Source organism: Poecilia reticulata, chromosome 6 (genome assembly GCF_904066995.2).
Source record: "Poecilia reticulata chromosome 6, P_reticulata-male-v2, whole genome shotgun sequence".
Lineage (NCBI taxonomy): Eukaryota > Metazoa > Chordata > Actinopteri > Cyprinodontiformes > Poeciliidae > Poecilia > Poecilia reticulata.
The window spans coordinates 2,044,809-2,071,724 of record NC_088835.1 but is presented as its reverse complement, the minus strand read 5'-3'; the positions used below and the strand labels follow the sequence as shown (position 1 = coordinate 2,071,724).

Below are 26,916 nucleotides of genomic sequence, written 5' to 3'. Positions count from 1 at the left end.
TTTTGAAAACCCTTTCAGAATTCCTCAGGTGGAGAGTTGCTAACCTAAGTCGTGCTGCCATCATTTTAGGGAGAACAGCCCGTCTTCTAGAAAGCCTTCTTAAACCGGCCATGCTTGTTCAGTGTTTTTATAGTGGCTCTATCATGAACTATAAAACTTAATATGCCTAGTGAGGGCTTTGAAATCCAAGATGGTGCTATTATGTTTGTTGTAATTACTATGAGGACTGCACAGTGTGATGTTGGAGTCAGTTTATAGGACATCAAAGTCCTTCTATTTGAAGTGGAAATGAAAATGTTTTCCACTTGTGAAATTTCTTATTCATTGGAGGACAAAGAACTATAACGTGATGTAACAATGCTTTTACCCAGATTAATGTAAAAACAATTGCAGGTGACTGTTGATGTCTTTCCATTTTGGCATCTGGAACACATCTCTGTTGTGTTGACTTTGATTTGGGTATTAATAACTATTAATAACTATTTATGTAATAGAAATTTGAAATCTCAGACGTTTTCTATTTTCTGATGAAATAGATGTGAACAAAGAGAAAAAAAATCAGAAATGTCCAACTTAATGCTCCACGTCGCTAAGCTATTATTCTTTCTACAAGAAATTGACCTATTTTAGATTTAAACACTTATAATTTCATAACTAAGTACATCAGTAAAGCAGACATAAACACAGACTGAGTGGCTTGAAATGACGACTTTTTACAAATTTGAGTTAATAGGGTTGTTGGGTAGAAACGAATATATGGAAGTGCAGTCTTTCTTTGTATGTGATGAGAAACATTTCTGTACACTTTTAATAAATGCCAAGAAAAGAAAAACACACAACAATGATGGAAGACATAGAGTTTTTGATGTCTTTCAGATCAGTTATCTGCTGAAAGTGTGTTATGTAAATACGTTTTGTTGTGGTAATCTGAACAGAAAGTGGATCCCCTTATTAGATTCTGCTTGAGGCCCTGTACTATCTTATGCTGGCCCTGTGCTAAATCAGCTTGGATAAATTAGAAGATGTGTTCCGAGGCTCATTTGTCAGATTAAAACTAGATTAACCAAGCAAAAAAATAAAATTAATAAAATTAATAAATAAATAAAAATAAATCTTTAAGAAAAATACTTTTCATTTAGCCCACCTCAAATTTGATGTGTCTAATCTTAAATGTTGGGCTTTCATCAACTACATGGTGAATATCAATATATTTAACAGAAGATTGGAAGTCATAGGTCTGTTTAATTAGTCAATGCTTTTCAGTCACTGAAAATTAATATGTATAAGATGACTGGAAAAGATCAAACATATTGCATATGTTTATGAGTTATATGAGGTATTCAAGATTGCAATAGTAATTAGCTTAAGGGTTCATAAATATTTCGTTGTTTAAAGCTACTGTTCACTCGGTTTTTCTAGTTTCTCCTGTTTAAAATTATAAACTTAGCCGACCATAATTTTGTTGGCAGAATTAAAATGTCATTTGAATTTTTTGCGCTCATTGTATGTTTTTGTCAATCATCTGAATCTGCCAGTTGTCTTTGTGTAAAACAATAAATAAATAAATAAAAATCTGTCAGTGGATTATATGAGGTAACGGTAACGCCCTAAAAACATTTCTTTGATGTGATTCGTCAGCACTTACATGGCAACAAAATAAGTGACCAATAGGAGATGAGGTCTCTCTGCCCCCATAAGGCTGCGAGCTCGTTTCTAGCCAGCTAACGCAAACAAACCAGGCAGAGGCACAGGGTTGAAGTGTGTTTTTGTGGATATTTTTCGACTTTTACGCCCTCCTGGCATTCTGCTGCAAAATTCGCTTTTCTTGTAGAGGCCCTCTCATTTCTTCTTTGGTACGCAAACAACAAAACAAAACTGAAGTTGCTTTGGTGAAGGTAAGGCGGATTTATGTCCCTTTACAAAACCGCACCGGCTTATCCAAAATGGCCTCTGCTAGCTTGCAAGCACAGAGCATCAGCTCGAGTTAAGCTAACTAGCGCATATTAGCTCGGGAACCGGCTGGCAGCCTAGCCTGGAGACGGGTCGGCTGATTTATATTCTAGTAGAAAATGGCGTCGTAGCCTAGTTACAGTGAGTTTTATTTACGTGTAAATATACATGCACGCATACATAATTTTAGTATTTGCATATAATAAGTTTAGGAAAACACGTTGCGTCAATATTGTGGGGCGTCAGTCGCCATGAATGGGTTATTTGGACTCAGACATAATTCTCCACACCTCTATCAGGATGACAATAAAAGGCCGGTTGAGTGGAAAGCATCCTCGGCTGTCCATGCTACCCTGCCCCGAGCCTCTGCACCAGTACATAACGTTCACATCGGTTCTGCTGTTTTTGCATCCATAATGACGAACGATTAATAGTTGGACCACAGCAGCATGTCGGTGTTCATCACACATGCTGTATAAACCCAGCCGCTTATACATTTAACCGCTCTGCTAGTGTCGTGACGGAGCTAATTTATGGATTCAGCAGCATAGTGAGCTAGCTAATTATTTATGTTAGCCGGTAGCATTAGCATGTTAGCTGACGCAGCTTCTTTGTTGTCGACAAAAGGGTCATATTCACATTCATGCATTTGGCTAACCGAGTTCTTTGTGTTCTTGTTAGAACAGTGACAGAAATGGAAACACGTTGTCCTTAGATAACAAGATGTGATTTAGAGTGGTTCCTTTTTTAAATTCCTGTGAATTTCTTAGTTTCCATTTTAAATTTCCTTTATGATGCTGATTCTATGTTTTTTTTCCCTTCTCTGTCTTCCTCAGCCCCGTTTTCCCCATCCCCTCCTATTATTCTTATTCTTTTGAGTATTCTTCATTGTCAAGCCGCCAAAGTGGAGAGTGTGATTGCAGAAGGGGGTGCTTCTCGTTTCAGGTAATAAATCACAGGGGCTTTTTTTTGTTTGTTTTTTCCAAGGCCCACTAACGGGAGTATAAGTCATTTATTCCAGGGTCGGCCCTATAATAGGGTTTTGGGCTGGGACTTCCGTCATTTAAAACAAAGCAGGATGTGGGAATGCTCAAAATGGCTGTCAGGCACTTCGCATTGTGAGACTTTTTTTTTTTTTTTTTTTTTTTTTTTTAAAGGGGGGGCTGGGTACATAGACTGATCCTTAGAAGGGATTCAACGTCTGTTTTGTTGCACAAAAAGCCCTCCATGATTGTTGAAGATTTTAAAACCAGCTTGATGATATTGAGAGTTTATAGCTCTGGACTGGAGATGGGAAGCAGCTGTTCATTATTGTGTGCAATTTGTAGATAAGAAACAAGGTGTGTTGAAATGTGATTCTATAAAAGCTTGTGAATGTAGACTGGAAAATCATGCCGTCTCTGATTTAAGAGCAAGGCGGCCCTGGGGAATATTTCTATGTACCGCTCTGTCACACCATCTGCACTATGCACATCATCATCGTCATTGCTTATGTAGATCAGAATGCTTCTGATGTTTTTCTTCAGGAAAAATTCCTTCACAAAAGCTTGTGAAGGAATTTTGTGAAAAGCTCTGTCACAGGAAATTTCTAAATTTCTTCCATCTTTGTTATTGGAATCAGTCAGCAGATTTAGCTTTGGTACAACAGGGTAGGAACACCTATGTTCAGTGTTTTTCAGTTAAAACTTAAAGCAATCCCCTGGCTTCTGATCTGAATTTCAACCCTTACATTTGATGCTAGTTTCACGAAGCTGAGCTTTCTGTCTGCAGCCTAATAACATTCATTTGAGTTAAGGTCACCTTCTAATGAAAATTATAAAACTAAAGTGCAATTGCTTCAATTAGAGCAAGACGAATGTTGAATAAAATGTTTGCTTTCTCTTTAAATGACTGCTGGGTTTTTTTAATGCAAAAACTCCTAAATTCTTCTTCAATTGTGCCTCAACCTGAATCCCTTCATTGACCATCTGATCAAAAACAGAACTGAGAAGTTGTCTGATGAACTCAGACACAAATTTCCTTTAACTGTATGTCTGAAATGAACAATCAAGTTGACCTACTGCACCCGAGAGGAAAAAAAGTTTATAATCTAGTCTGTTTCTGCCCTGATAAATCTCTGCTACTTTTTGGCACTTTAGATGAATTTTATTCATCTAAACAAATCCAGATTTGGTTCAGATTTTTGTCCAGTACACTAAAAAAAGAAAAAAAGTGATGAAATTGGTGAAGTAAAATCAACTTCTGAATAAGATGCTGTGGTTTTATGCTGACCATATATTCATGAATCAAAAGCTTTCCACCTGGTTCATGACTTGCCGACATGTAGCTGCATAATAGACATGTTGCTTCAACCTGTAGTAACGTTCAGTCAGTGTACAGACTAATGGTCCTGTTAGATGAGATAAATGTCGATTACAAAACTAATTCAGTACTTGGTTATAGATAAATACATGAGCAGCAGGAAAGTATTGAGCTAGAATTCAGTTGTGTTGCTCTTTAAACGGTTGACAGAGATGTGACGTGTTTAATGATCAAATAGTAACTATAATTTGCTGATGAAAAGCAAAAGTAAATCTCATTCCCAGCAGCTTTCCCTTCCAGTTTACTGACTCTGGGGAACTGTTCAGTCTCTCTCCAAACAGTAGATGTTCAGAGTCAGCACTGTAGATGTGCAGATCACTTATTCCTTTAGCTTTCTTAAATTGGGTTTACTGGTGAATGGCCTTGTGTTTGCCGAACAGTTCCAGTTTGTGGGGTGAAGTTGACGCGTTCCTCTGGTTATTTTCCTCTGCAGTGCTTCTTCGGGGGGAGGAGGTGGTAGGGGTGCACCTCAGCACTATCCCAAGACTGTCGGCAACAGGTAGGGTTAGCTTTAGACTCTCAATTCTAATTGACATAAAGCTCATTTGACCACCAAGAATTCTTTTTTTTTTTTCTCGTCACTCTGCTGAAGACTGAAAGAATAGAAGCTAGAACTCCAGGGAACTTTAATTACAATTCCCAGTAGTCCTGTACAGCCATTTCTGACCACTTATCTGTTTGTGGTGATGGGTTTTCCGCTATGTCTGGTTGAAGTGAAGCTAATAGAAAGGTAGCAGTGATTGGGATTGTGCAGGTGCTGGAGGTTTGCTCTCAGAACAATGACCTTTGTGTTGCATTCTGTACAAACCGTTCTGCTGCTGTTGCTGGACTCTGTTGAACTCGGTCTTTTTGCCTCTGCAGCGAGTTCCTGGGGAAAACCCCAGGGCAAAGCGTTCAGAGATGGGTTCCTTCACGAAGCACTAGACGAGATGCCAACTCCAGCAACGAGAAAGAGCGACACGATGCAATCTTCAGGAAAGTGAGGGGGTAAGGATCCGATTGGTGTACAAGAATTCAAATGTTTTTGGGGAAATAAAATCACATTATATGCGAGAATTGGATTTAACCATAATTAAAGGCAACAAGTGATCTTAAAGGGACAATATGTAAAATCAACTTTTTTGAGCTTTACACTATGTTATGTTATTAACTCTTCAAAAACATACCAGTGTTGCTTTTATTTTTAGGGTTAACCTAACCTGAACCAACATTTAGCCCTAACCTTTTGAGAAATCTGTTACTCTCCCGTGGCAACCGTTCAGCTGCTCGTCCTCAGAGGTGCAGTTTCCAAGTTTCTGCCTCAGACTGCCCCCTCTCAGCTCCTTCAGACTAGCCAGCAGCAATTGGCAAACACCTGCTGGTGCTGTGCATCTGCTGAGCTCATTATAAAAGCTACGTCTCAGTGCAACTTTGTTAAAGGGTTATAGAGGAGGCATGTTGTGATGACTCCTTGAAAGCGGCTTTTCAGAAAGAGCAGATGATTTTTAAAGAGACAGAGACCCAATTTCAAGGCGCTAAATTACAAAGTCAAATGTCTTGGCTCATATTTGATATATGCAGCATTTTATAACTCACAGTAACATAGTTACTTGATTGTGCTATAAAATGCTGCTATAAGCCTGGAAAACATAATACTGCTCTTTTTAAATCAGTCGAGTCAAATGTCAAATGGTTGAATCTTCATTTAAGCTTTTCTGAAGCCATTTCAAGCCGCACTCAGGTGGAGTCGTGCTTCTGCTTGTTTACACCAAAACAAAAGAGAAGACTGCAGTCATTAGGATGGCATGTGCTTTGCTAAAAGCACTTCAGGCCTGTTCCTTTCTGCATCAGCTTCTCAGTACAAAACATGACTGTTTTGTTTAACCAACCTTGCTGTGTTATTTTTACCTTTTCTTTTTTTTTCTTTCCTAGCATACTCAACAAACTCACGCCTGAGAAGTTTGACAAGCTATGCCTTGAGCTCCTGAATGTGGGCGTAGATTCAAAACTCGTCCTTAAAGGAATCATCTTGCTGGTACGTGAACGTTTCGGATCCGTTTAGCCGAGCTAAGCAGAGATGTGTGGACGTGCCGCTGGCAGGCCGCTGCTCTCGCTGACTCACATCCCAACTCTGGTTTGTTTCAGATTGTAGACAAAGCCCTAGAAGAGCCGAAATATAGCTCGCTCTATGCTCAGCTATGTCTGCGCTTGGCAGAGGACGCTCCAAACTTTGATGGCCCTTCATCTGAGATCCAAACATCCCAAAAGCAGAGCACAGTAAGTGGCTGTTATGGTCTGAGGGCAGGGACTGGGATTCTCAGGCTTTAAAAAGAAGGGAAAAATAGAGATTTATTTTGAAGACCTGGATATGCATGGGAAAAGAAAACAGAGCAATTTTCACTTGTGAGTACAATAAATGTCATGTCAGATAACGAAAAGCATTAGTGGTTCCTTACAGTCTGAGATTTTTCCTAGATTTCACACTCAAATTCAAAAATTACAAAGGGAAATTAAATGCTGTTGTAACTAATATTAGTCAGATTCTTCAGTTATTGTAGATGCTGATGAACTGACCTGAGGAAATAACTAAATAAATTTACTGAACTCTTTTTAATTCCACTTTATTTAAATGTAACTAGTTCCCTTTGAGAATATTATACTATTTTTAAATTAAACAGTGACTGGGAACTCTTTAAAAAAGATGATTTTGAGTCTTGGAACCCAAATTAAGAAATCAGGTTTTGAGTGAATACAGAAGCAAATGAAAAATCTTTTTTTTTTTCTCTCCTTCCAGACCTTCAGAAGACTGCTGATTTCCAAGCTTCAAGATGAATTTGAAAATCGCACCAGAAATGTTGAAAGTAAGTCAAAGGTGATGGTCTTTTGAGCTACATTTTGAAATGTTGCTACACATAGCAACATTTCAGACAGAAAAAAACCCAGCTTCATCCAAAAAGGGAATGAGCAGGTCAGGCTTTTTAAACTTCTGTAATCAGCCAGAGAGCCTGTGTCCTGATAAAGCTGCTGCTGCTGACCTGTTCTTTCTTTCAGTCTATGACAAACATGACAACCCTCTCACTTCTGAGGAGGAGGAGCAGCGTGCCATCGCCAAGATCAAGATGCTTGGCAACATTAAATTCATCGGGGAACTTGGCAAACTTGACCTCATCCATGAATCTATCCTTCATAAGTGCATCAAAACAGTGAGCTCATGCTTTTTCTCCTGTTTGTGTTTAATAGTTATTAATCATAACCATCAGACTCGTGGTGACTCCTTCCTTACTTCCTGTTATCATGTCCAAAGCTTCTGGAAAAGAAGAAGAGAGTCCAGCTCAAGGATATGGGAGAGGATCTGGAATGCCTCTGTCAGATAATGAGAACAGTGGGGCCGAGACTCGACCATGAGAAAGCAAAGGTAAGGGCCCCTAACGTGGCCCTCTGTGTGGGTGAGGATATGATTTAAATTCAGCACTGTGTTGAGCACTTCCTCCCTCTCCGTGCGCTCCCAACAGTCTTTAATGGATCAGTACTTTGGCCGTATGCGATCCTTAATGAACAACAAGGAGCTGCCTGCCAGGATCCGCTTCCTGCTGCAAGACACAGTGGAGCTGCGTGAAAACAACTGGGTCCCCCGCAAGGCCTTCATCGACAACGGACCAAAGACGATTAACCAGATCCGTCAGGACGCAGTGAAGGCCTGCCATCTTTACCATATTTAGCCATGAAATGACGTAGTTTGTAGGATCGTTTTATTAACGATTGTTGTTTTCCTTCCTCCAGGATTTGGGTGTTTTCATCCCAGCACCCATGTCTCAGGGGATGAGGATGGACTTCTTCCTGGAAAGCCCTTTCATGCCCAACAGAATGAAACTGGACAGGGAGACTCTTGGGGGATTGGCTGACATGTTTGGACAGATGCCAGGTGTGGGATCATGTTTTCTGTCCACGTTTCGTAGCTGTTTTTATTAGGATCAGGACTTTGACACGTTCATTTCAATTAAATACATACATTTTAACGAGTTAGAAGTTTCAACTCAACGAATCGCTTTATTTATTTATTTTTTTACATACAAAAGTTCTGGCTAGTCTTTGTTTTGTCACTCCACAATCTGAACTGTCAGCTTATTTGTGCATGGGCTTTAAGAACTACTTCAGGGAGGGTTGTTTTATTTCTTTTTCTGTTTTATTGTAATCGTAAAAATAGTATTTCATCTTAAAGAGAAGAATAACCTAAAGATAAAAACGGCTTCATTACATTTCTCTAGACTGCTCTGAATGCTATTTTCTGAATAACAAAAAAATCTATTAAGTGTGTATAATATTCAAAGAGGAAACATGGAGTATTAAATTAGTATTTCCCATGAAATACAGTGTGGGTGAGCATATAGTCATGTACAGTCGAATAACGATCTCATAGGATATGTGTATTGTTTTTTTTTTGTGTCCATGATGAGACCACTAGAGGGCGCATCGACAGCGCAGATGAGTTGCAGTCCTTTGACTCGATACACAATTTTCTACTGAATTATAATCTTTGAACTAAATTCTGACAATTATTCATTACGAGAATTATAACATTGTACAAGAAAATGAATCCTCTTATAGTAAGTAGGATTTTAATTAATACAAGTAAATAAATTGTGCTTGGTTGATCTACATTTTTAGAATGATCCGGAAGTATTTCTTTTAGCGCACGCTCAAATGAGCCAAAGGTACGAATCATGATTCCGGTGGAGTGACATCAACAACAATGTGATTGGGCGCTGAAAAAGACTATTGTTGTGCTAGAAAGAGTTATCCTACAAGCAAAGCTATTCAAGCCTAAACTAGCATTTCAGGGCTAACATGTTTTGCAGCACAGACATCTTCAACACTGATGTCGGCGTCCCAATTTCTACATCCGAAGTCTTCTCTGCTTTTGTTTGTTAGGCAGTGGGATCGGAACCGGACCGGGTGTTATTCAGGACAGGTACTCGCCCACTATGGGACGCCATCGCACCAACCCACTCTTCAACGGCCACAGCGGCCACATTGCGCCTCCTCAGCAGTCGCAGTTTGACATGGGGCCCAAGTCTTTTGTTAAGTCCAACCAGGTAATTCAGCTCACAGTGAATAGATGTGTGTCTGACTGTAATTGGTTTTTAGCGACAGAAATGACACTTGAATGTTTGGCAGGTTCAGAACCAACATTTCCTCAACCAGAGCCAGAACCACATGAGCCAGCAGCAGGCTCAGTCCAAGGACATGCCTCCACGTTTCAGCAAGAAAGGACAGCTCAATGCAGATGAGGTTAGTAGGACAAGCTGTTGGAGGAGCTCATTGTCAGATGGTCTCAACTTAAAGGAACAGTTCAGAACTTTTGAGGTGAGGTTCTGTTAAAAAGTCAAAGCAGTTAATATCCTACCTGTTATAGATGATTCTTGTCTCCCTCATTTTCTACACCCAGGTTACTTCAAAGCAAACTCCTGTATCTAAAATTGAGGAATTAAAATGTCTTAATTTTGTCTAAAAAAGGAGAAAGGTTGGTCTTAAATATGTTAATCACTGGTCTTAAATATTGTTGTGCAGGGCAAATTAAGTTCCTATATATTCTGTCACATGCAGACGTCTTTGAGAGCTTCACTGCATTCTGTGACTTGAGGTAGATGGGGCTACGGCTAACTAGCAGCTAATACAACCTTGCTAACTAAATGGCAGGCAAAGATAAACTTGGCTAGGTTTTTATGTCGGCAACGTTTTGGCTATTTGGCTGGTTGCTGATGGTTGTAGGCGTTGACTCGTTTCTGTTGCTAATCAGTATGTATACACAAAGTTCTCTTGTACATTTTATTAAAATTTCAGGTCTTAATGATCTGAAAAATTGTTAAATTTGACTTGGTGAAACCTGCAGAAGCTCTCTGTCTCTCATAGACATCTTTATTGTCTGTGAATGAGGCAGTTGAGGCTACATATAACTAGCTGCTTATATACCCTTGCTGACTGGCTAGCCAACTTGTTTTTTGCGTCTGTCATGGGTGACGATGCAAGTCCAAAGTGAGCTTCTATTGTCTAAAAACAACTTGAGTCTGGATTACACAGGCGTCTTTTGTTGTTGTTTTTGTAATTAGAAGCCTTGAAGCAACATTATAACCCTCCCGGCCCCACTAAGGGACAAGGGTGTAAAGAAAATGGATGGATGGATGGAAACAACATTATGTTTGGCATTTATTATAATGGTAGTAGTTTGCGCTGTTCTCGAACCAGCTGTTGGCTTCGTCCTTCAGGATTTGCTAATCTGTTAGAAGATGCTGGGAGTTTATCTACCATAGGTGAAGACTGTTTTTAATTTAATAGAACCTCATTTTAAAATCTAAACCATCTCTTTGTTGGAGCCTGAATGCCCAGTGATTATAGAAAGACGCGTTATTCTGAGGAACCCAACCTGCTGTCAGTCTGTCCTCTGCTCTCTGCTCCGTCTCCACCTCCTCTCATCTTCCTCTACCTCCTCATCCTCTCCTCCACCTCTTCCTCACTTTGGCAGCAGGTCCACTGATTGCGATTATGAGATATGAGGGCATCGCTTCCGAAAAAATACACACAATTTAGATGCAATTTCAGCTCCAGGTTGATTCCTCTTTGTGTTCTCTGTGCCGTCTCCAGATCAGCCTCCGGCCTGCTCAGTCATTCCTCCTCAACAAGAACCAGGTGCCCAAGCTTCAGCCTCAGATCCCCACTATGATGCCTCCCAGTGCTCAGCCCCCCCGCACCCAGACCCCTCCACTGGGACAGGTGGGAGAAGACGGGGACAGACTGACTTAAAGGGGCAGCATTATGTGCGGAAAAACTATTTTTTTTAAGTTTTACATTATGTTTTTATCAAAAACATAATTATATAAGGAACACATAATACTGCTCCTTTAAAAATGGGCCCTTATGCAATTTTTTAATAAGAATGTGTAATTTTCATATTACATAACCCCCTGCTGTCCTCCGTCAGCCTCCACAGCTTGGCCTGAAGACCAACCCTCCACCCATCCAGGAGAAACCCCAGAAGACCAACAAAAAGCCGCCTCCTGCCAAAGAGGAGCTTCTGAAAACCACAGTAAGAGAAGCAGACATGCTGATGGTGGAAAACCCACCGTCAGCGAAGCTCCTGCTCATTCCAGCGTCATTTCATCCTCTCACCAGGAGGCCATCATGACTGAGTACTTGAACACGAAGAACCTGATTGAAGCCGTGTGCGGCGTGCGGGAGATGAAAGCGCCGAAGCACTTCCTGCCAGAGATGCTCAGTAAGATCATCGTGTGCTCCCTGGACCGGCCCGACGAAGACAAGGAGCACGCCAGCACTCTGATCCATGCCCTGCGCGCCGACGGCCTCATCACTGGAGAAAACTTCATGCAGGTACAGGAAGCCGATGGGAACGCAGAGCTGAGATACGGCACCCAGAAAGGTTCCAGACAACATTTTGACTGAACCCCCACAGAGGCTCTGATCTTCAGCAAGGGGCAGAGTAGAAACATGGAGCACAAATCTGTAAAGATGTTTTGCTGCAAAAGACTTGATAAAAGTGTAGCAGTTAATCATGATGATTTAAAATAAGGTTGATAATTTCCATTCTGATATTTCTTTGAAGGGAAATTTTGTGTGGATTTTATTTGTTTTTGGTTGCTGTGTTTTGGACATTTAAATATCTTCCTATTCCAGTGTTAAGTATTCTTTACATAATTATTTATTGGTCTCAAGATAGCAAACTTGCATTATTTCATTCTCAATATAGTACTTGAAAACCACAATATACCGCCCCGTTCATGTATGGTGATAATTTCTAGGATAATTTATTGTCCAGTAAAAATTTTTGTGAGATGGTTCCAGTGAGCCTTACCTCTGTGGAGCTGAACACAAATGGACTCCACTTCTCCTATTTTTCCCTCTGGTGTTTTTAAACAAAACAATTATCATATTCTCTGGACTATAAGTCACATCAGTCAAAAATTTTATAAAAGTCAAATTTATTCCCACCAGGCTTTCCTCAGCGTCCTGGACCTATGCCCAAAGATCGAGCTGGACGTGCCTCTGGTGAAGTCCTACCTGGCCCAGTTTGCGGCTCGGGCCGTCATGGCGGAGCTGGTGAGCGTGGCGGAGCTGGCCCACCCGCTGGAGAATGGCACCCACTTCCCACTCTTCCTGCTCTGCCTGCAGCAGACGGCCAAGCTGAAGGACCGCGAGTGGCTCACTGAGCTCTTCCAGCAGAGCAAAGTCAACATGCAGAAGATGCTTCCAGGTACGGAGCCGCTCTGCTGCGCCACCAGCTCACACAATATCACTTTGTCACTTGTTGGCAGGTATGAGCTCAACTTAAACACAACTTTGTTTAGTCAGTGCAATTAGGAGTAGAATGGCTAATGTAAGATAAACAAAGAAACTGACCATCATATTTAATAAACGACATAAACGGCAACAAACCTCTCAGATGGTTCAGAAAGTGTAATTATGAATTCTAAATATAATGTAGAATAAATAACATGTTGTTTCTCAGATCACAAAGGACAGAATTAGACTGAATCGGTCTGTCCTTATGGATTGGGAGTACTGTTACCAATGCCCGATTATAGATATTTATTTTTTACCCGATACTGGAACAGATGCAGATAATACACAGTTGATATCAGATCTGTGCATCATTATAGAACGGTTGAAAAAAAATTACCCTGTCTGTCTTAATTGGCAGAGTGGGCCGAGAATACAGCCTTGAGGAACTCCACAAGTCAAAGGAGCCATGGAAGAATAGCAGTCTCCTAAATGGACAGAAGTGACCGCCTCCATTTTTCTTCTTTCTTTTGGCAGAAATCGATCAGAACAAGGACCGCATGCTGGAGGTTCTGGAGGGGAAGGGGCTGAGCTTCCTGTTCCCACTGCTGAAGCTGGAGAAAGAGCTGCTGAAGCAGATCAAGGCCGACCCATCGCCACAGTCCATCTACAAGTGGATTAAAGACAACATCTCACCCAGGCTGCACACCGACAAAGGCTTCGTCAACATCCTCATGACAAGGTGCGCTTCAGCCCCGGGCAGCTCCACGTTTCTACTGGCAGAACAAAACTTTGTGACTATGTGCGTCTGGTTCCAGTTTCCTCCAGTACATCTCCCAGGAGCTGTGTATGGCGGAGAGTGACGACCAGCTGGCAGCCCCCTCCAAGGAGCAGCTGGAGCAGGAGAAGCAGCTGCTGCTGGCCTTCAAACCCGTCATGCAGAAGTTCCTGCACGACCACACCGAGCTGCAGGTCAGCGCCCTCTACGCGCTGCAGGTGCACTGCAACGCCAGCAGCTTCCCTAAAGGTACGGCGGCCCCACGTGCTTTTATTTCTCGTTTAAGACATGCTTTTAGTTCATTGTTGTTTTTTTTCTTTCTTCTGTAAGGTATGCTGCTGCGCTACTTTGTCAACTTCTACGACATGGAGATCATCGAAGAAGAAGCCTTCCTAGCATGGAAAGAAGACATCACCCAAGAATTCCCTGGAAAAGGAAAAGCTTTATTCCAGGTACACGGCTGTCAACACTTAAGATTCTGAACTAGAAAAAATCAGCTGCTGAATACAATTTGGTGACTTTTTTTTTTCTTTTCTTTTCCAGTTAATAATCTAACTGACAAATTGGATCTTTTCCCATTCAGCAAATGCATTGCACTAAAGCGCTGTAACGTCGTAGTGGACACTGTTTTACTTTAAAATTGTTAATGGGATGAAAAAGACTTGCTGTATATTCTGAACTATAAGCCAGACTATAAAAAGTGTGATTTATAGTCCAGAAAATATGGTAATTATTTTCAGTATCTGGTTCTCAGGACTCACTTGTCTGCATGTTTCAGTTTTTCTTCTGCCTGCACTTGATGGCATGAGTAATGTGCACAGCGTTTCCTCCATTATCCAACGGGGGGCGCCCCTGCCCAACAAGACCATCCACCTTCTCCCCACCAGGGGGCCCTACTAGTGCTTTTAAACAAACAAAAACATCTAACGTCTTGTTGTAGTTCCTAAAGACAAATCTGTATTGCAGCTCCAAACTTTACCAAGCATCGCAACGTTAATGTAAATTCCATCACACTGCTCAGTTCAGACACGAAGCGTTAGAAAACTAACTTTACTTTTTTTCTTCATCCTGTCAGGTGAACCAGTGGCTGACTTGGCTAGAAACGGCAGAGGAAGAGGAGTCTGAGGAAGAAGCAGACTGAGAAACAGAGCAGAAGCATCATGACCTAGATCCGCCATTTTGTTGTTCTCACACACTTGTATTATTTTAACACCACGCTTTATTTAACCACTACCACACAGCACCGAGCTGCTTCCGTCAATCTAAACCCAAAGCTCGTTAACTCGTTGGGCTGAGAAGCATCGTTTGACCTGTTGCCAAAAGTGGATGTTTGGATTGTTTGTTTTTTTTTTTATTATTATGTTCTTGGATCTGTGTTCAGTCAGCTACACATGGAGTTTAAAGTGACTTTATCCTGTTTATTTCCTTGTTTTGGCTTGGTTAATTTTTTCACTTTGCATGTTTGTTTTTTTTCCTAATTCGAAACTTTTTCAACTTATTTTCCTTCAGGCGAAAAAGAGAGAAACAAATAAAGAGCTTAATAGATATTTAAATACATCTATGAAACGGTGTTGATTATAATCATTACATTCAGGTGCAATCCTAAGAAACGGCAGTAAGGATTTGGTGATTCTCAGAAAAAAAAGGCCCAACAAAGAATACGAGCAGAAACATTTTTTTGGTGTTAAAAAAACCCATCTGTTTTATTAGAGCATAAATCTTCTGCATGACCAGGAGGTGGCCCTGTTTTCTCCTGCTTTGTATTGTGTATGACGAGTGGTTGCAATGCTCCTCTTCAAGATGTTACAACAGTTGGAAAAAAAATGTGATCATTGTTGTGGCGCTGAATCGTTTCCAACTCTGCCTGTGTTTCTACCTCTTAGTTATAGATGGGCTTTTTGTTCTCATGATGAAATTAAATAATGAGTCAAAAACAAAAAAGGTTGAGCATTTCATTCAGTCCTGGCCTGATTGCACACTGTAAACATTTCCAAGAAGGCTTCTTCACATGGGATTACAAGTATTAATATTCAGAGAAGGAAACGTAATTTCTGCAGCTTAGTAACCTGGTAGAAACCTACCCATAATGCAGTTTTGTTGCAGAGTGTGGAGGGAGAGAAGTGGCTTATTCGAAATCTCGGCGTAAACGTCTCTCTTTTGGTGGGTGGAAAACATGTAACAACTAAACGGTTAAAAAAAAAAAAAAAAGAAAACGTACCCAGATTATGCTGATAAGCCATGTGTATGTGTAGGGTAATGAATATGAATCTTATTGTAAGGTATTCATAATTATTGTGCACCTCTGTTGCTTTAATGTCAATAAAGTCCAGTACATGAGCACCAGTACTTGTCACTGTTTTTAACTGCTTCTCTTTACAGGTTTGAAGAGAAGTAAAATACAGAGAGCCATTTCACCCAAAATACTGTTAATGGAGTATTAAATACTCCAAACAAATACAATGGGAAGGTTATTTCAATCTTTACGTATTTTGTAAAGCTATGCATTTTTATGCATTTCAGGGACTTATCTTTTTTTTTTTTTTACTTTTTATTTTAAGGTATTTTTCTTTTTGTCTTCAAATAAGTGGGAGAGTTCTCAATTGTACAAAAAAACATCACAAACCGTAATGAAATACATTTTGAAAGTAAAATTGGGATTAACAAAAATAAGCTTTTTATACGTATTCATCTTATATTTGATGGGTACATTATACTTTTGTATGAGGAAATGGTACACTAAATACAGGAAACTTGATATAGAATTATATTAGCATCAATATTAATACCATTAGCTACTATTAATATGCTTAACTACTGGAATGTTGTGAGCACATGATTGAATGTGCATTAATCTGAAATCTGAACGTAGAATGAACATATATTGCTACAGTACTTGTGAATGTGAAGAGATAATGGACCTTACCACAGGGTCTGCGTTTCATTGGCTAATGCCCATTTGACGTCACTGCACAGCCATCACGTGCCTTACCGGCTCACAAACTCATGCTAATGTACATTGTGGACTACCAGACCGACAAAGTTTTTGCGTCAGGACTTGGAAAAAAAATGGTTCTCCGTCAGTGGGGTATCTGTACAGGTGATGTCAGGTATCCTGATCGCGTTTGTGGAACTAAAATTCACAGATTTCCGAAATCTGAAACGGAAAGCCTTGCTAGGATTAAAGCTTGTGCACGACCGCATTTGCAGCTCAACCGTCGTAGGATCAAAAGGATTGTCTGCTGGCGTAAGTATTATTGCTTTGCTTTCTTTGTGTTTAGTGAATGAAAAAAATAAAGTCAATAATAAACACATCCATTATGAAAACCTTTTAGATAAGAACAGCATAATGGCAGTACCGATACAACTTCTACATCCTGAAGCCCGTCTGTTACAGCTTTACGTTAGCTGAACAGATCAATATGCAATGTGTACCGTATCTGACATACATTAAAGATTTTATTTCACCTGAAAAGGCTTTTTACTAAACTGTAATCGTGTTAGCAACGCTAGCACCGAGTATCAGGCCTAGGCACACTGAAACATTTGCAAACAGAAATCAGTCATTTCAAAAGTAACCCTCTAAACCATGAATGCCCGACTTACCCAGCCTTACAAGAACAATAGGTATCAGTGATCTTGTCCACACCTATAGTTATGCTGAGGATCTGCCGTTTTCCTCATCGATCGGTAGCATTTAGCTGTGATTCGCACAATGTTGGAGGCACCCCGTGGCTCAAACACCTTGATGTCGTCCAAAAAAGATGATATGAACTTGTTGGTTCCTCTGTCCATTGTTGTGGCTGATATTTTTTGAAAATCCGGCAGAAATCCAACACTAATCGATTCAGAAATACTCTGTAGAGTCAGTTGAAACGAAATATGCCATGTTTAGACATAGAAACTAAGTCCCACGAGGCTTTGTTTGTGAGCAATGCAGTCACGTGGGACTGTCGAGGGGCGTTTCTGGGCAGAGCTTGGTAAGGTCCATAATGATGCTGCGGGAGAAGCGATGGGCTTTAGTAAGTTTATACCTCTACCTACTTGTTTATTATTTGTTATACTGTCATTTTACTTTAATTTAGAATGCTTAAAAACTTCCAAAATAAGAAATTTATTTAATGGACTATTTACTAACAGTATTCATTTACTTTTGAATGAAATGGCTCTCCATAGTGAAACAGCTCACATATTGGGCTGAAACACAGATGGTCCCCTGGAATAGAGCTGTTCTTCATTCCTGGTCTGTAGGGATCCAGAAGTACTCCACCACCTTCCTGCCCCGGCGTGAGGGAGCCGAGCCGGGGCGCTCCCCGTCGAAGGCGGGCAGTTCATCGAAGTGACTGGGGCCCAGGTCCTTCCCTGTGTGTGGGGCCGAGACCCTCAGCATGGTCCTGCAGGAAGATGATAAAAAGTTTTTACCTCTTTTAGCTGCAACGTGTCATCAGATCAAACCACCTTCAGAGGGTGTCTGACGCCCCCTGGTGGCCACAGGTTGCACAACACCAGCAGTCAACCTCTGATTTTGTGATGTTTGGATTAATAGTTTGCATTTTTCTTTTAACAAATGTAAATATTTACCATACACATTGAAAAAATGCTTAAAGATATAGCTTTTTATGGACCACATTTATTTGCTCAGAATAATCAGCACCTGGAAGCAACCACAGATCCCAATTTTTCAGTGTCCAGCAATTTGATTCTATTCAGAAATCATTTTTAAGACCAATTTTTCTATTCAAACGTTCTAGAAAATCCGTTTAAATTATAGGAGTTACAAGAGGAAAAGACAGAGTAAACAAATCCAAAACTTATGTAAAACAATTTTACAAAGTTCCAAATTCCATGAGTTTATATTTAGACAAATACAGGCTTGTGCATAAAAATCTGTAACTTAAATCACTGGTAATAGGTTAGCTTAGCTGCCTGGTTTTATTCAATTATTCAAAATATTATTTTACAAAAAAATTAAACAGACTAAAATTGACTTTTGAGCATTTTGAATCCATTCAGAATTACCAAGACTATGAATGGTGATTCTGTACAGAATCATTTTTTACGTACTTCTAGAAGTGACTATTTGCTTTAGCCTCAGAACAGCCAGTTTGATGCTCAGTTATCTGTATCGGTATTGGAAGTTAAAAAAAACAGCGGATTGGTGCAGCCCTAGCAGGAATATTTTGTTTTTCAAATCAGTAATTGATCTGGACAGAGTTGTCAGACTGAGGTCAACTCTACCTGGATGAACTTCTCTCAGGCTCTTCAGATCCGTCGTCCGGTGTGCTGATATATACAGGATCTCCTTCCTGTGCAAAATTCACAGAAGTGATGTCAATGTGCATTTTCTTATTTCTGTTGTGTAGTTGAACTGACTTTAGGAGAATATGCTTACTGTGAAATTCCTTGGCGTTCCATCTGGATTTTTCAGGATTTTTACCCGCTGATTGCTCTCAGTCATACACAGGAAGTAGCTCTTGATGTTGGCCTGACACTGTGTTGGAAACACAAATTAGATTTATATTCAGCTGCCATGAGTCACTACTTTACAGAATCACTTTATGCTGTACTTTGGTTGATTTCTACCTTATCTGCACATCTCCAAGTCAGTAATATTTTTCCATTCTTCTTTAAATAATAAACTTAAGTCATATTCAATTAAAAATAAATGAGGACATGAATGTTCCATTCTTGCGACAGCTTCTCACTTTATTTAGGACACTAACATCTCCCTCAATTTAAATTCTTTAATTTCTAGCTCTAGCCTGGTTATGAACCTTGAGGCCAGTCTCAAATCTGTTGCAGCTTACCAGTGTTTATTCCAGAATTGCCCATTAAATTAACTTAATTAAACTTATCACCAATTCATTAATATCACAAACTTTTTTAGCATAGAGCTAAAATTTTCACCTAAAACTCATTTAAAGCTAAATATTTAGCTTTAAAGTTCAGAACAATAGCTTGGAACTAAATATTTCCCACAGAGCTATAAACTAGATATTATACTCAAATTAATTAAAGCTAAAATTAGCTTACTAAATAATTATTTAGCCTGTTAGCTTGTTAGAAGCTAAATATTTGGCTTGCTAACGAAATATCTTTCAAACTAAAGTTTTTCCTACAAAGCAATTTTTTAGTTTAATATAATATATTATGAGTGTATAACATTTGTGAAAATATGACTTTGAAAAACTTATCTGCATTTTTTTTCCTGTAGGACGACAGACTAAGTAGCTCAAATAATTGTTGCTAATTTTAGAATGTGTAACTTTCAAAGCGAAAATAAAAACGTTCAAAACGTCAACCCACAGCCACATGAAGTTGTTTTGTCGCGTAAAACACACTGACGTTTGTGGTTGTAACTTCACCAAGGTGACAAAGTTCAAGGTCCCTGAACGCGAAGTCCTTACAGCTTTGCTGCGCCTCTGAGCTTTCAGGTCCTCGTGAGCTTGGAGGATGTTAGCTAACTCGTGGTGCTTCTCCCTCCAGCTGAGGCACTCCGCCGTTTTCTCCTGCCTCTCTTTGTTGGCCTGACGCCTCTCATCCTCGGCCTCTCGCTGAGCCTGGTTGGCTCTTTGCCTCTCCTCCTCCGCCGCCGTCGCTTTACGCCTCAAAGTCATCTCACTGCAAGCAGAATACACGAAATAACATCCCAACACACCCGAAGTATTTTTGTTTCCATTTTCAGGTTAGCCTCGATGGAGCTAACAAACGCTCACTGGCAACGTTTAGCCACCAGGGGGAGTATGTTATTTGGATGGAATTTGTTAAACGTCCAGGGTATAGGTATGTGAATGATGCGAGGCAGCAGAGGGGAGGATAACCAGATCACCAGAGGAACGTTCAACCTTTGAAGTTGCAGTTTCTTTCAACACAATAAATACATGCAGGGCTTCACTGTTTCTCAGCCACTGAACATCTTCAAACTGCCAGTCAGTTTTCAAGCTGTCAAAGCAAGCAAGTAGTTTTTTATCCTCATAATTATCTCATTTCATGTCTCATTTTGTTTTAAAAAACACAGAAGATCTGAGGTATAAGGCCTAAAAACGTATCACTTCCACATTATCCAATCAGATACAATAAATCTTACTGTCCTCATCTGGATTCTGGTATTTTCTGCTATAACTCCAGAGTTATGGAAGCTCACAGAGACCAACTCCATGCCTGTCCAAACACAGACTGATTGTGCTATTATGAAGCCTTTTGAAGTCTCCTGGACGTCCAAGGAAATTCTGACTTGCATCTTCATTTCTGCACCTCCCCTCCCCCAAGCGATCCACTGAGCATTTAGGGGCAGAGGTCAAAGGAAATTAGTAACTCAAATGTAGTAAAATTGTTACCAGAAATGAAAATGAGTTCCAAATTTATGGCGAATAAAAATCCAGGGCATACATAATCAGCCCTCTTTAGCGGTGGCCCCAAAGTGCAAACCAGTTCAACAACTCACTAAACACAACTACAGATTTAAAAACACAACATATTGAAAAAAATCAGCAATATTAGCACAACTACAAATTACAAAACACGATGACGTTAACAAAATGGAAGAAGTAGCTCCCAGTGGGAAACCTGAGACATTGCTGATTAGACGACATTACTTTTGACTTGAGGACTGTGTCATTCTGGCATTTGCTCTCTCTTTGTTTAGTTGGGGGCGAGGAGAGACATATTGGCCAAACTATGAAAAATAACCAAACTCTTTCACTTCGTAGTTTGTCCTGACTCAAAGTATTCTTATGTAGCAGTGGATATCAACAAATGCGCTAAAGCTAGAACAACTTCCAGTTCTAAACCCAAAAGTGGAATCGTCCAATCAGCAATGTGTCAGGTTTCCCCACTGTGACCTACCTCTTCCATTTTGTTAAAGTCGTTGTGTTTTTAAATTTGTAGTTGTGCTTGGTGAATTGTTGAAGTGGGTTGCACCGTAGGACCATTGTATTCTTTAATACCCCGAAATAAAATCCAATGTAACTAATTGGTCTCAATTGATTGGCGATCTGTTTCAGCTGGTGGTCAAGGAGAGCCTAAATCACAGAAACTACCATAATGCCTAAAGTAAGTTCAGGCCACCTCACCCTGAACACACCATTCTCAAGGTGAAACATGGAAGCTTTTTTCCAACAGAGGAGCTAGTCAGAGTTGATAGGAAGAAAGATGGTGCTAAAAACCTGCTGAAGACTTGAAAAATGTTTGCTTGGCTGAGGTTAAACACCAGTATTTTGGACAGTTACATTCCATTTTGGTGGAGACGAGGTGCTAAAACAGCCAGTCGGCCATCACCGGTGTACCTTTCTTTAATCTGGACGTTCTCCTGTGTGATTTGCCTCAGCTTGAGTCGCAGCTCATCCCTCTCTGCCCCCAGGCTCTTGTTCTCCTGCAGCAGACTCTGTTTCTCCCCAGAAAGCCGCTCCAGCTTCAGCTTGGCCTCAAAGTAGTTCTTCTCCGTTTGCGCCAATGTGAGCTGCAGATCGGCGAGCTGCGAAAACCAAAGGCTGAAGTCAGAACAGGCACAGGCAGCTCACGATCCATTCAGTTTCATTTACTTATGTAGTGTTTTTTTTCTTTTCTTTTCTTTTTTCGGTGTGTGTGATTGTTGTACGGACGTAACTTGTGACTACAGAGAAACGGAGAAGCACTTTTGGAAAGCTACTGCAGTTCTGGCCTTTTGACGGTTAAACAGCTGACGCTTGATGTTTGACTTGTTTGAGTTGAGTTGGCCATGTTTTGATTTGTGGAAGGGTAAATCTTTTAAACCTGATCAGCAAACTTGAGACTTTGTCTATAATATTCAGAAATAACTTTGGACATTTCTTCTTTTGTTGTCACTCCTAAATATTTTAGATGGTCAAACTTATTTTAAAGATACCAAAAAAAAAAAAGCAATCAAACCTTCCTGGACCTATGTGGAAAGAAGTAATTTCCCCCAAAACTTACAAAGTGTTTCTTCCACCCTAAGAATCAACAGACACCACTGACTGTTGCCACGGACGGAGATTTTTCCGTCACTGTGTAGGAATTCTGTGTCATTCTTCTTTGGATATTTTTTGTTCAGCCACACTGAGTTTTAAACCGCGAATGGCTGCTAATCCACAAATGCGCATACAACAGAGCTAAATTTGTATTTACTGCTTTAGCTCATTTTGAAAATGTTTAGCACACTTAGCATCCTTTAAATTAATTTTTCAAGATAATCTGTAAAGTGCCAAATTGCTTCAATGCTTGTAAACTTCCAGTTGAATACAGTTCAACATTTGTGCTAAAGTTTTGGTTATTAAATTCTTTCAGTAGTTAGAAGTTTGTATTCGTGCTCTTATTTTGAAGTGAACGAAGCGTGTTTACACAGCAGTTCCGTTTCCTCTCAAACTCTGTCTCTTTTCTCCCCCCTAAAACTATCAAATAACAAACATACACAAGGATAAAATAAGACAGTGACAGTGGAGAGCAAAAAATAAACATCAATACAATATCAAAGGGCATTATAGAACATGTAAATTACAAAGTCGAAGTTTAATTTAGGGCAAATACAATTTAAACTTGGACTCTACATGGAGTCTTGTGTAAATTAATCAGTTTTTGTTGCAGGTTTTTGTTGCGGTGTGAATGTGAGGTGAACATGAGTTGACCTGCTTCTTGAGCAGCTGCAGCTCTTCGCTCAGCCGCCTCTGGTCCGCCTCAGCCGTCTCCTTGTCGCGCTGACAACCGAGGGCCCGAGCCTCAGCGGAGGCCCTGCTCCTCTCTGCCTCGCCCCGGGACTCCTGCGCCTCCTCTACCACTCGGGAGCAAAATGTCGCCCTCTGCTGGCTGTGATGCAACTTCTGCTTCAGCTTAAAAGACGAACAAAAGGGAGGAGTTGGGCGTGTGCTGACTTGTTCGGAGTAAGGGTCTGTTTTAATTAGGCAACCTGAAATTCATTTGAACCTCTCTCTGAAGGAGCGGGGCTGCTGGTTTCTGTGCTGTTCTAAACTCACCTCCTTCACTTGTACCTGCAGCTCCTGGTTCATGTTGCGGAGGTTCCTCATCGTCAGCTCGCTCTCCGTGCGCATCATGATCCGCTCCATGTGGATCTCGTTTGACAGGAACTTGTTTTCCCTCTTCAGGTCCTCGCATTCCTGAGAAGTGCACATTGATGAGGAGGGAAAGCTGCAGTTTGTTTTGGAAACATGAGGACCTGCTGAATGAAAATGATTAATTGTGTTATCCTAGTAAATTAATACACGCTGGCGCTTTGGAAGCTTGTTTTTTGATATCTCCCCATCCCAACAAATCAAAGAACATTAATGTTCTTACTGCTTATACTGATCAAGTGAAATGATTTATGTTGCTCCTTTTCTTTTTTTTTTTTGGGGGGGGGGTAATTTGAACCCATAATTAATCTAAAGTGCATTCCAGCTAAAGGTTGGGTGTTCAGATGGTCTGCAGACTCTAAGGTTAGGGTGAGTTTATTTCTTGTCATCTCTCAGAAGCTGGTGTTATATACAGAGTTTTGAAAAAACAAGAAAAAGAAAATAAAAGAAAAAAGTTTAGCCCTTTAAATCTTTTTACATTTCACCATATTACAACCACAAATTTCAGAAACATTTAATTTGGGCAGAACTAAATTGTGAAGAGGAGGTAAAATAATACCTGGCTTTTGAAAATGTTTACAAATTAACTAATTTTAGCTTTTACATGTGGTTTTGCATATATTGAATGGAGCATTAGGTCAACATTCTAGCCTACATGTTATCATTAGTGTTTTAGCTAGCATTAGCTTTTAGCTAATTTTAGCTTTAACGTGGGGTTTTCACATTGAGTGTTACTGTAAGTCAACATGCTACTGATGGCCTACAGCAGTGGTCCCCAAACTACGGCTCGCGGGCCGGATCTGGCCCGCCTGCACATTTGATTCGGCCCCCTGAACAATACCAGAGCATTTAATTTTTTTTCATATACCGCATTTTCCGAACTATAAGCTGTTACTTTTTTCCTAAGCTTTGAACCATGTGGTTTATGTGGATTTTTCTTCAACCACCAGGGGGCTCTTTAGCAGGAAGTGAATCATTGGAAGTCAAAATTGGAAATGAAAGAAGAAAACGCCCATTAAAACGGAATTAGGTTTTAATAGGGAATTGAAATTTGAGAATGTTGTTGATCAGTTAAATAGCATTGAGGGGAAAAATAAGATTTTTCAGTTTTTTAAAATAATACTGGGATCATTATGAGAATTTGAGGCATAGATATTAGGATCCAGTAGATGGCAGTAGTGCAACGATAATGGATACAAGCTGCCGTTGAAATCTAAAGAAGAAGCAGAAGAAGAAGCAGAAAAAGAAGAAGAAGAAGATTTTCATTTAGCACATGCTAGTAGCAACACGAAGGATCAGCACTTTTACTGTTAGTTACCGTTCAGAAACTACTGTAATCAGTTCAGTTAAATCTAAACTTGGCAACTTTTTCTTTTTCAACTGTAATAAATGTGATATTCAATTGACCTGTTATGACTCAAATTTTGGGTGTCCGCCCAAGAACCCAGAGAGGGTTATTTGGTTGTGCTTTCTGGAAAATAATACATTTTTACATTTAGGCACTCCTGCAAACGTCACACTTTTTCTGTTACAAACTGACTCCGGCCCCCAGCAGAGAAGGGAAAAGTTATGTGGCCCTCACAAGAAAAAGTTTGGGGGCCCCTGGCCTACAGCATCACTACCTGTAAGTCATAAAATACTAATGACCACATGAGATCATCAATATTTTAGCTAGCCTTAACTTCTGGCTAATTTTAGCACTGACATTGTTTTTTGATGGAGTATGTTACCTTAGCTTTCCTCAGCTAGCTTTAGCTTTTTAGCTTATAGATTCTCATGACTTTGGCTTCATAAGCATCAATCTGTTCTGCACCAACCTCTGACACTCCTTAGCTGGGATCTGAGCTCTGACTGAAAGTTTTCACTCCTCTTCAACAGTTTTTCTACACACGTTTTGCAGGCTGTTGATTTTTTTCCCCACTGCTTTTGCCTATTTCTTACTTTTCTGCAGTGGACTTGAAAATATTCTGCCATTTTCATCAGTAACATTCAGCTTACAGCATTTTCACAAGAAATAAACATTTCCCAAGTTATGCCCGACTTTGTGCTGATCCACCACACGTACTCTAATAACCTTAAAATGAGAAAATGTGAAAATGATTTTGCAAAGTGTTGTAAAGTAAATCCACAAATTCATGTTTGCTACTTTTTTTTTTGCCTCTAGGGTTTTCCATTAGAAACAGCGTAGTTGCCACATTTATACACAGTTTAACAACCTATCAACCAAAGAATCATTCCTCAAACCTTTTATCACTGTCAAGCTGTGAGACAGTGAGTTGGACAAAGCGTTTGCAAGGTGCTTCCTGTCGGACGGTTTCCTGTCAGAGAGGAAAGAAAATCTCTCCTCTCTGTTTTGTGATGAGCTCCACAGTCATTTGTTCATTTTTCAAATGGTCTATAAAGGCCATGCTTCATGACACCGTTCTGCTGTCAGTCATGACCTTGTCCAGTAGATCCCTCTGTATCGTCCTTACCTTCCTCTTCCGAACCAGTTCCCCCTGCAGGTGATTAATCTGTAGGAAGGATCCGCCGGAGCCGACGGCGCTGACCGGCCTCACCGCCCGAATTGGCCTCCTGGGTCCCTTGGGGAGAACTTTGACCTCTTCTGTCACCCCGTACCCAAAGTGCGCGCCTCTGTTAACGCCGCTGCTGCTCATGGAGAGAGATTTGTGAAAGCCGTCCTCCGTCGAGGACTTGCCAACTGTCTGTAGGTCCGTATGGGATTTGGCTCTAATGGACATGTTGGTACCTGGTGGCTGTAGCTCCACCAGAAGGCCTGCTGTCGTTGATCGTAGCGATGAAGCCCGAAGAGAAGAGCGGGGCCGTTTGGGACGACTCGCTGAATGAACGTCTCAGTCTGGTGTCCGGTTCACGGGCAGTATCCCATCACCAATGGTCATTCAGTATTCATCAGGTAATGTGATCACAGCTACACCTGAAGGGAGGGAGGTAAACACAGGTCGGTCTGAAACACCTTGACGTCAGTTCATACCAGAGTTTTACGACCTTTTCATTTATTTTCTTTACACTTTTCTTTCTAACACACTAGTTTGTTCTACAGATTAATGCTACAGGATTTACGTCTCATTAAAAAGGTGGAAAATGTTCTGGGATGGTTTAAATAAACGAGGGTCAAATGATGAGCAGAACGGCATAAAACAACGGAAATTAGGGTTGACTGTTAATTTGGTTTTCTATGTGTTTGATCTGTTAACTACAGTTAGGGCCTGAAAAAATAAAATAAAATTACAGGAACAAACTCAAAGCATTACAAGAATAAAGTCATAATATTACGACCTTATTCTCAAACTGTTACAACTTTGTTCTTGAAACATTCCGACTTTATTCTTGTATTAATTCGACTTTATTCTCATAACATCACAGCTGTTCTCGTAATACTTTGACTTTATTCTTGTAATGTTACAATTTTAGTCTCAAAATATGACTATTTTCACACGGTTTCAGCTTTATTCCCACAATATTACGATTATTCTTGTAATA

The 26,916-nt window shown here is 40.3% G+C and overlaps 2 protein-coding genes and 1 non-coding gene across 3 annotated transcripts; 2 read left to right on the top strand and 1 right to left on the bottom strand.

Annotated features, from left to right (window-relative positions):
• The first annotated feature begins 2,786 nt into the window (after window positions 1–2,786).
• On the top strand, window positions 2,787–15,700 carry eif4g2b (eukaryotic translation initiation factor 4, gamma 2b). Its single transcript, XM_008410616.2, has 19 exons — window positions 2,787–2,895; window positions 5,173–5,298; window positions 6,223–6,325; window positions 6,436–6,567; window positions 7,085–7,151; window positions 7,342–7,493; window positions 7,595–7,705; window positions 7,803–7,985; window positions 8,071–8,212; window positions 9,220–9,383; window positions 9,466–9,579; window positions 10,930–11,058; window positions 11,267–11,371; window positions 11,458–11,673; window positions 12,295–12,553; window positions 13,117–13,321; window positions 13,398–13,606; window positions 13,688–13,809; window positions 14,433–15,700. Exons 6-19 carry the CDS (start codon window positions 7,410–7,412, stop codon window positions 14,496–14,498), a joined length of 2,109 nt encoding a protein of 702 aa, XP_008408838.1. The 5' UTR covers window positions 2,787–2,895; window positions 5,173–5,298; window positions 6,223–6,325; window positions 6,436–6,567; window positions 7,085–7,151; window positions 7,342–7,409; the 3' UTR covers window positions 14,499–15,700.
• LOC145552100 (small nucleolar RNA SNORD97) lies at window positions 10,667–10,847 on the top strand. The gene has a single exon (XR_014088049.1). It is a non-coding gene; the product is annotated as a small nucleolar RNA SNORD97 (small nucleolar RNA).
• LOC103465619 (uncharacterized) lies at window positions 14,819–26,300 on the bottom strand. The gene is made up of 9 exons (XM_008410617.3): window positions 26,165–26,300; window positions 25,890–26,064; window positions 23,320–23,460; window positions 22,975–23,175; window positions 21,640–21,827; window positions 19,762–19,975; window positions 18,747–18,845; window positions 18,593–18,660; window positions 14,819–17,748 (listed from the first exon to the last, which is right to left on the bottom strand). The coding sequence occupies exons 3-9, from the start codon at window positions 23,407–23,409 to the stop codon at window positions 17,589–17,591; spliced, it is 1,020 nt and encodes a 339-aa protein (XP_008408839.1). The 5' UTR covers window positions 23,410–23,460; window positions 25,890–26,064; window positions 26,165–26,300; the 3' UTR covers window positions 14,819–17,588.
• Window positions 26,301–26,916: the final 616 nt, after the last annotated feature.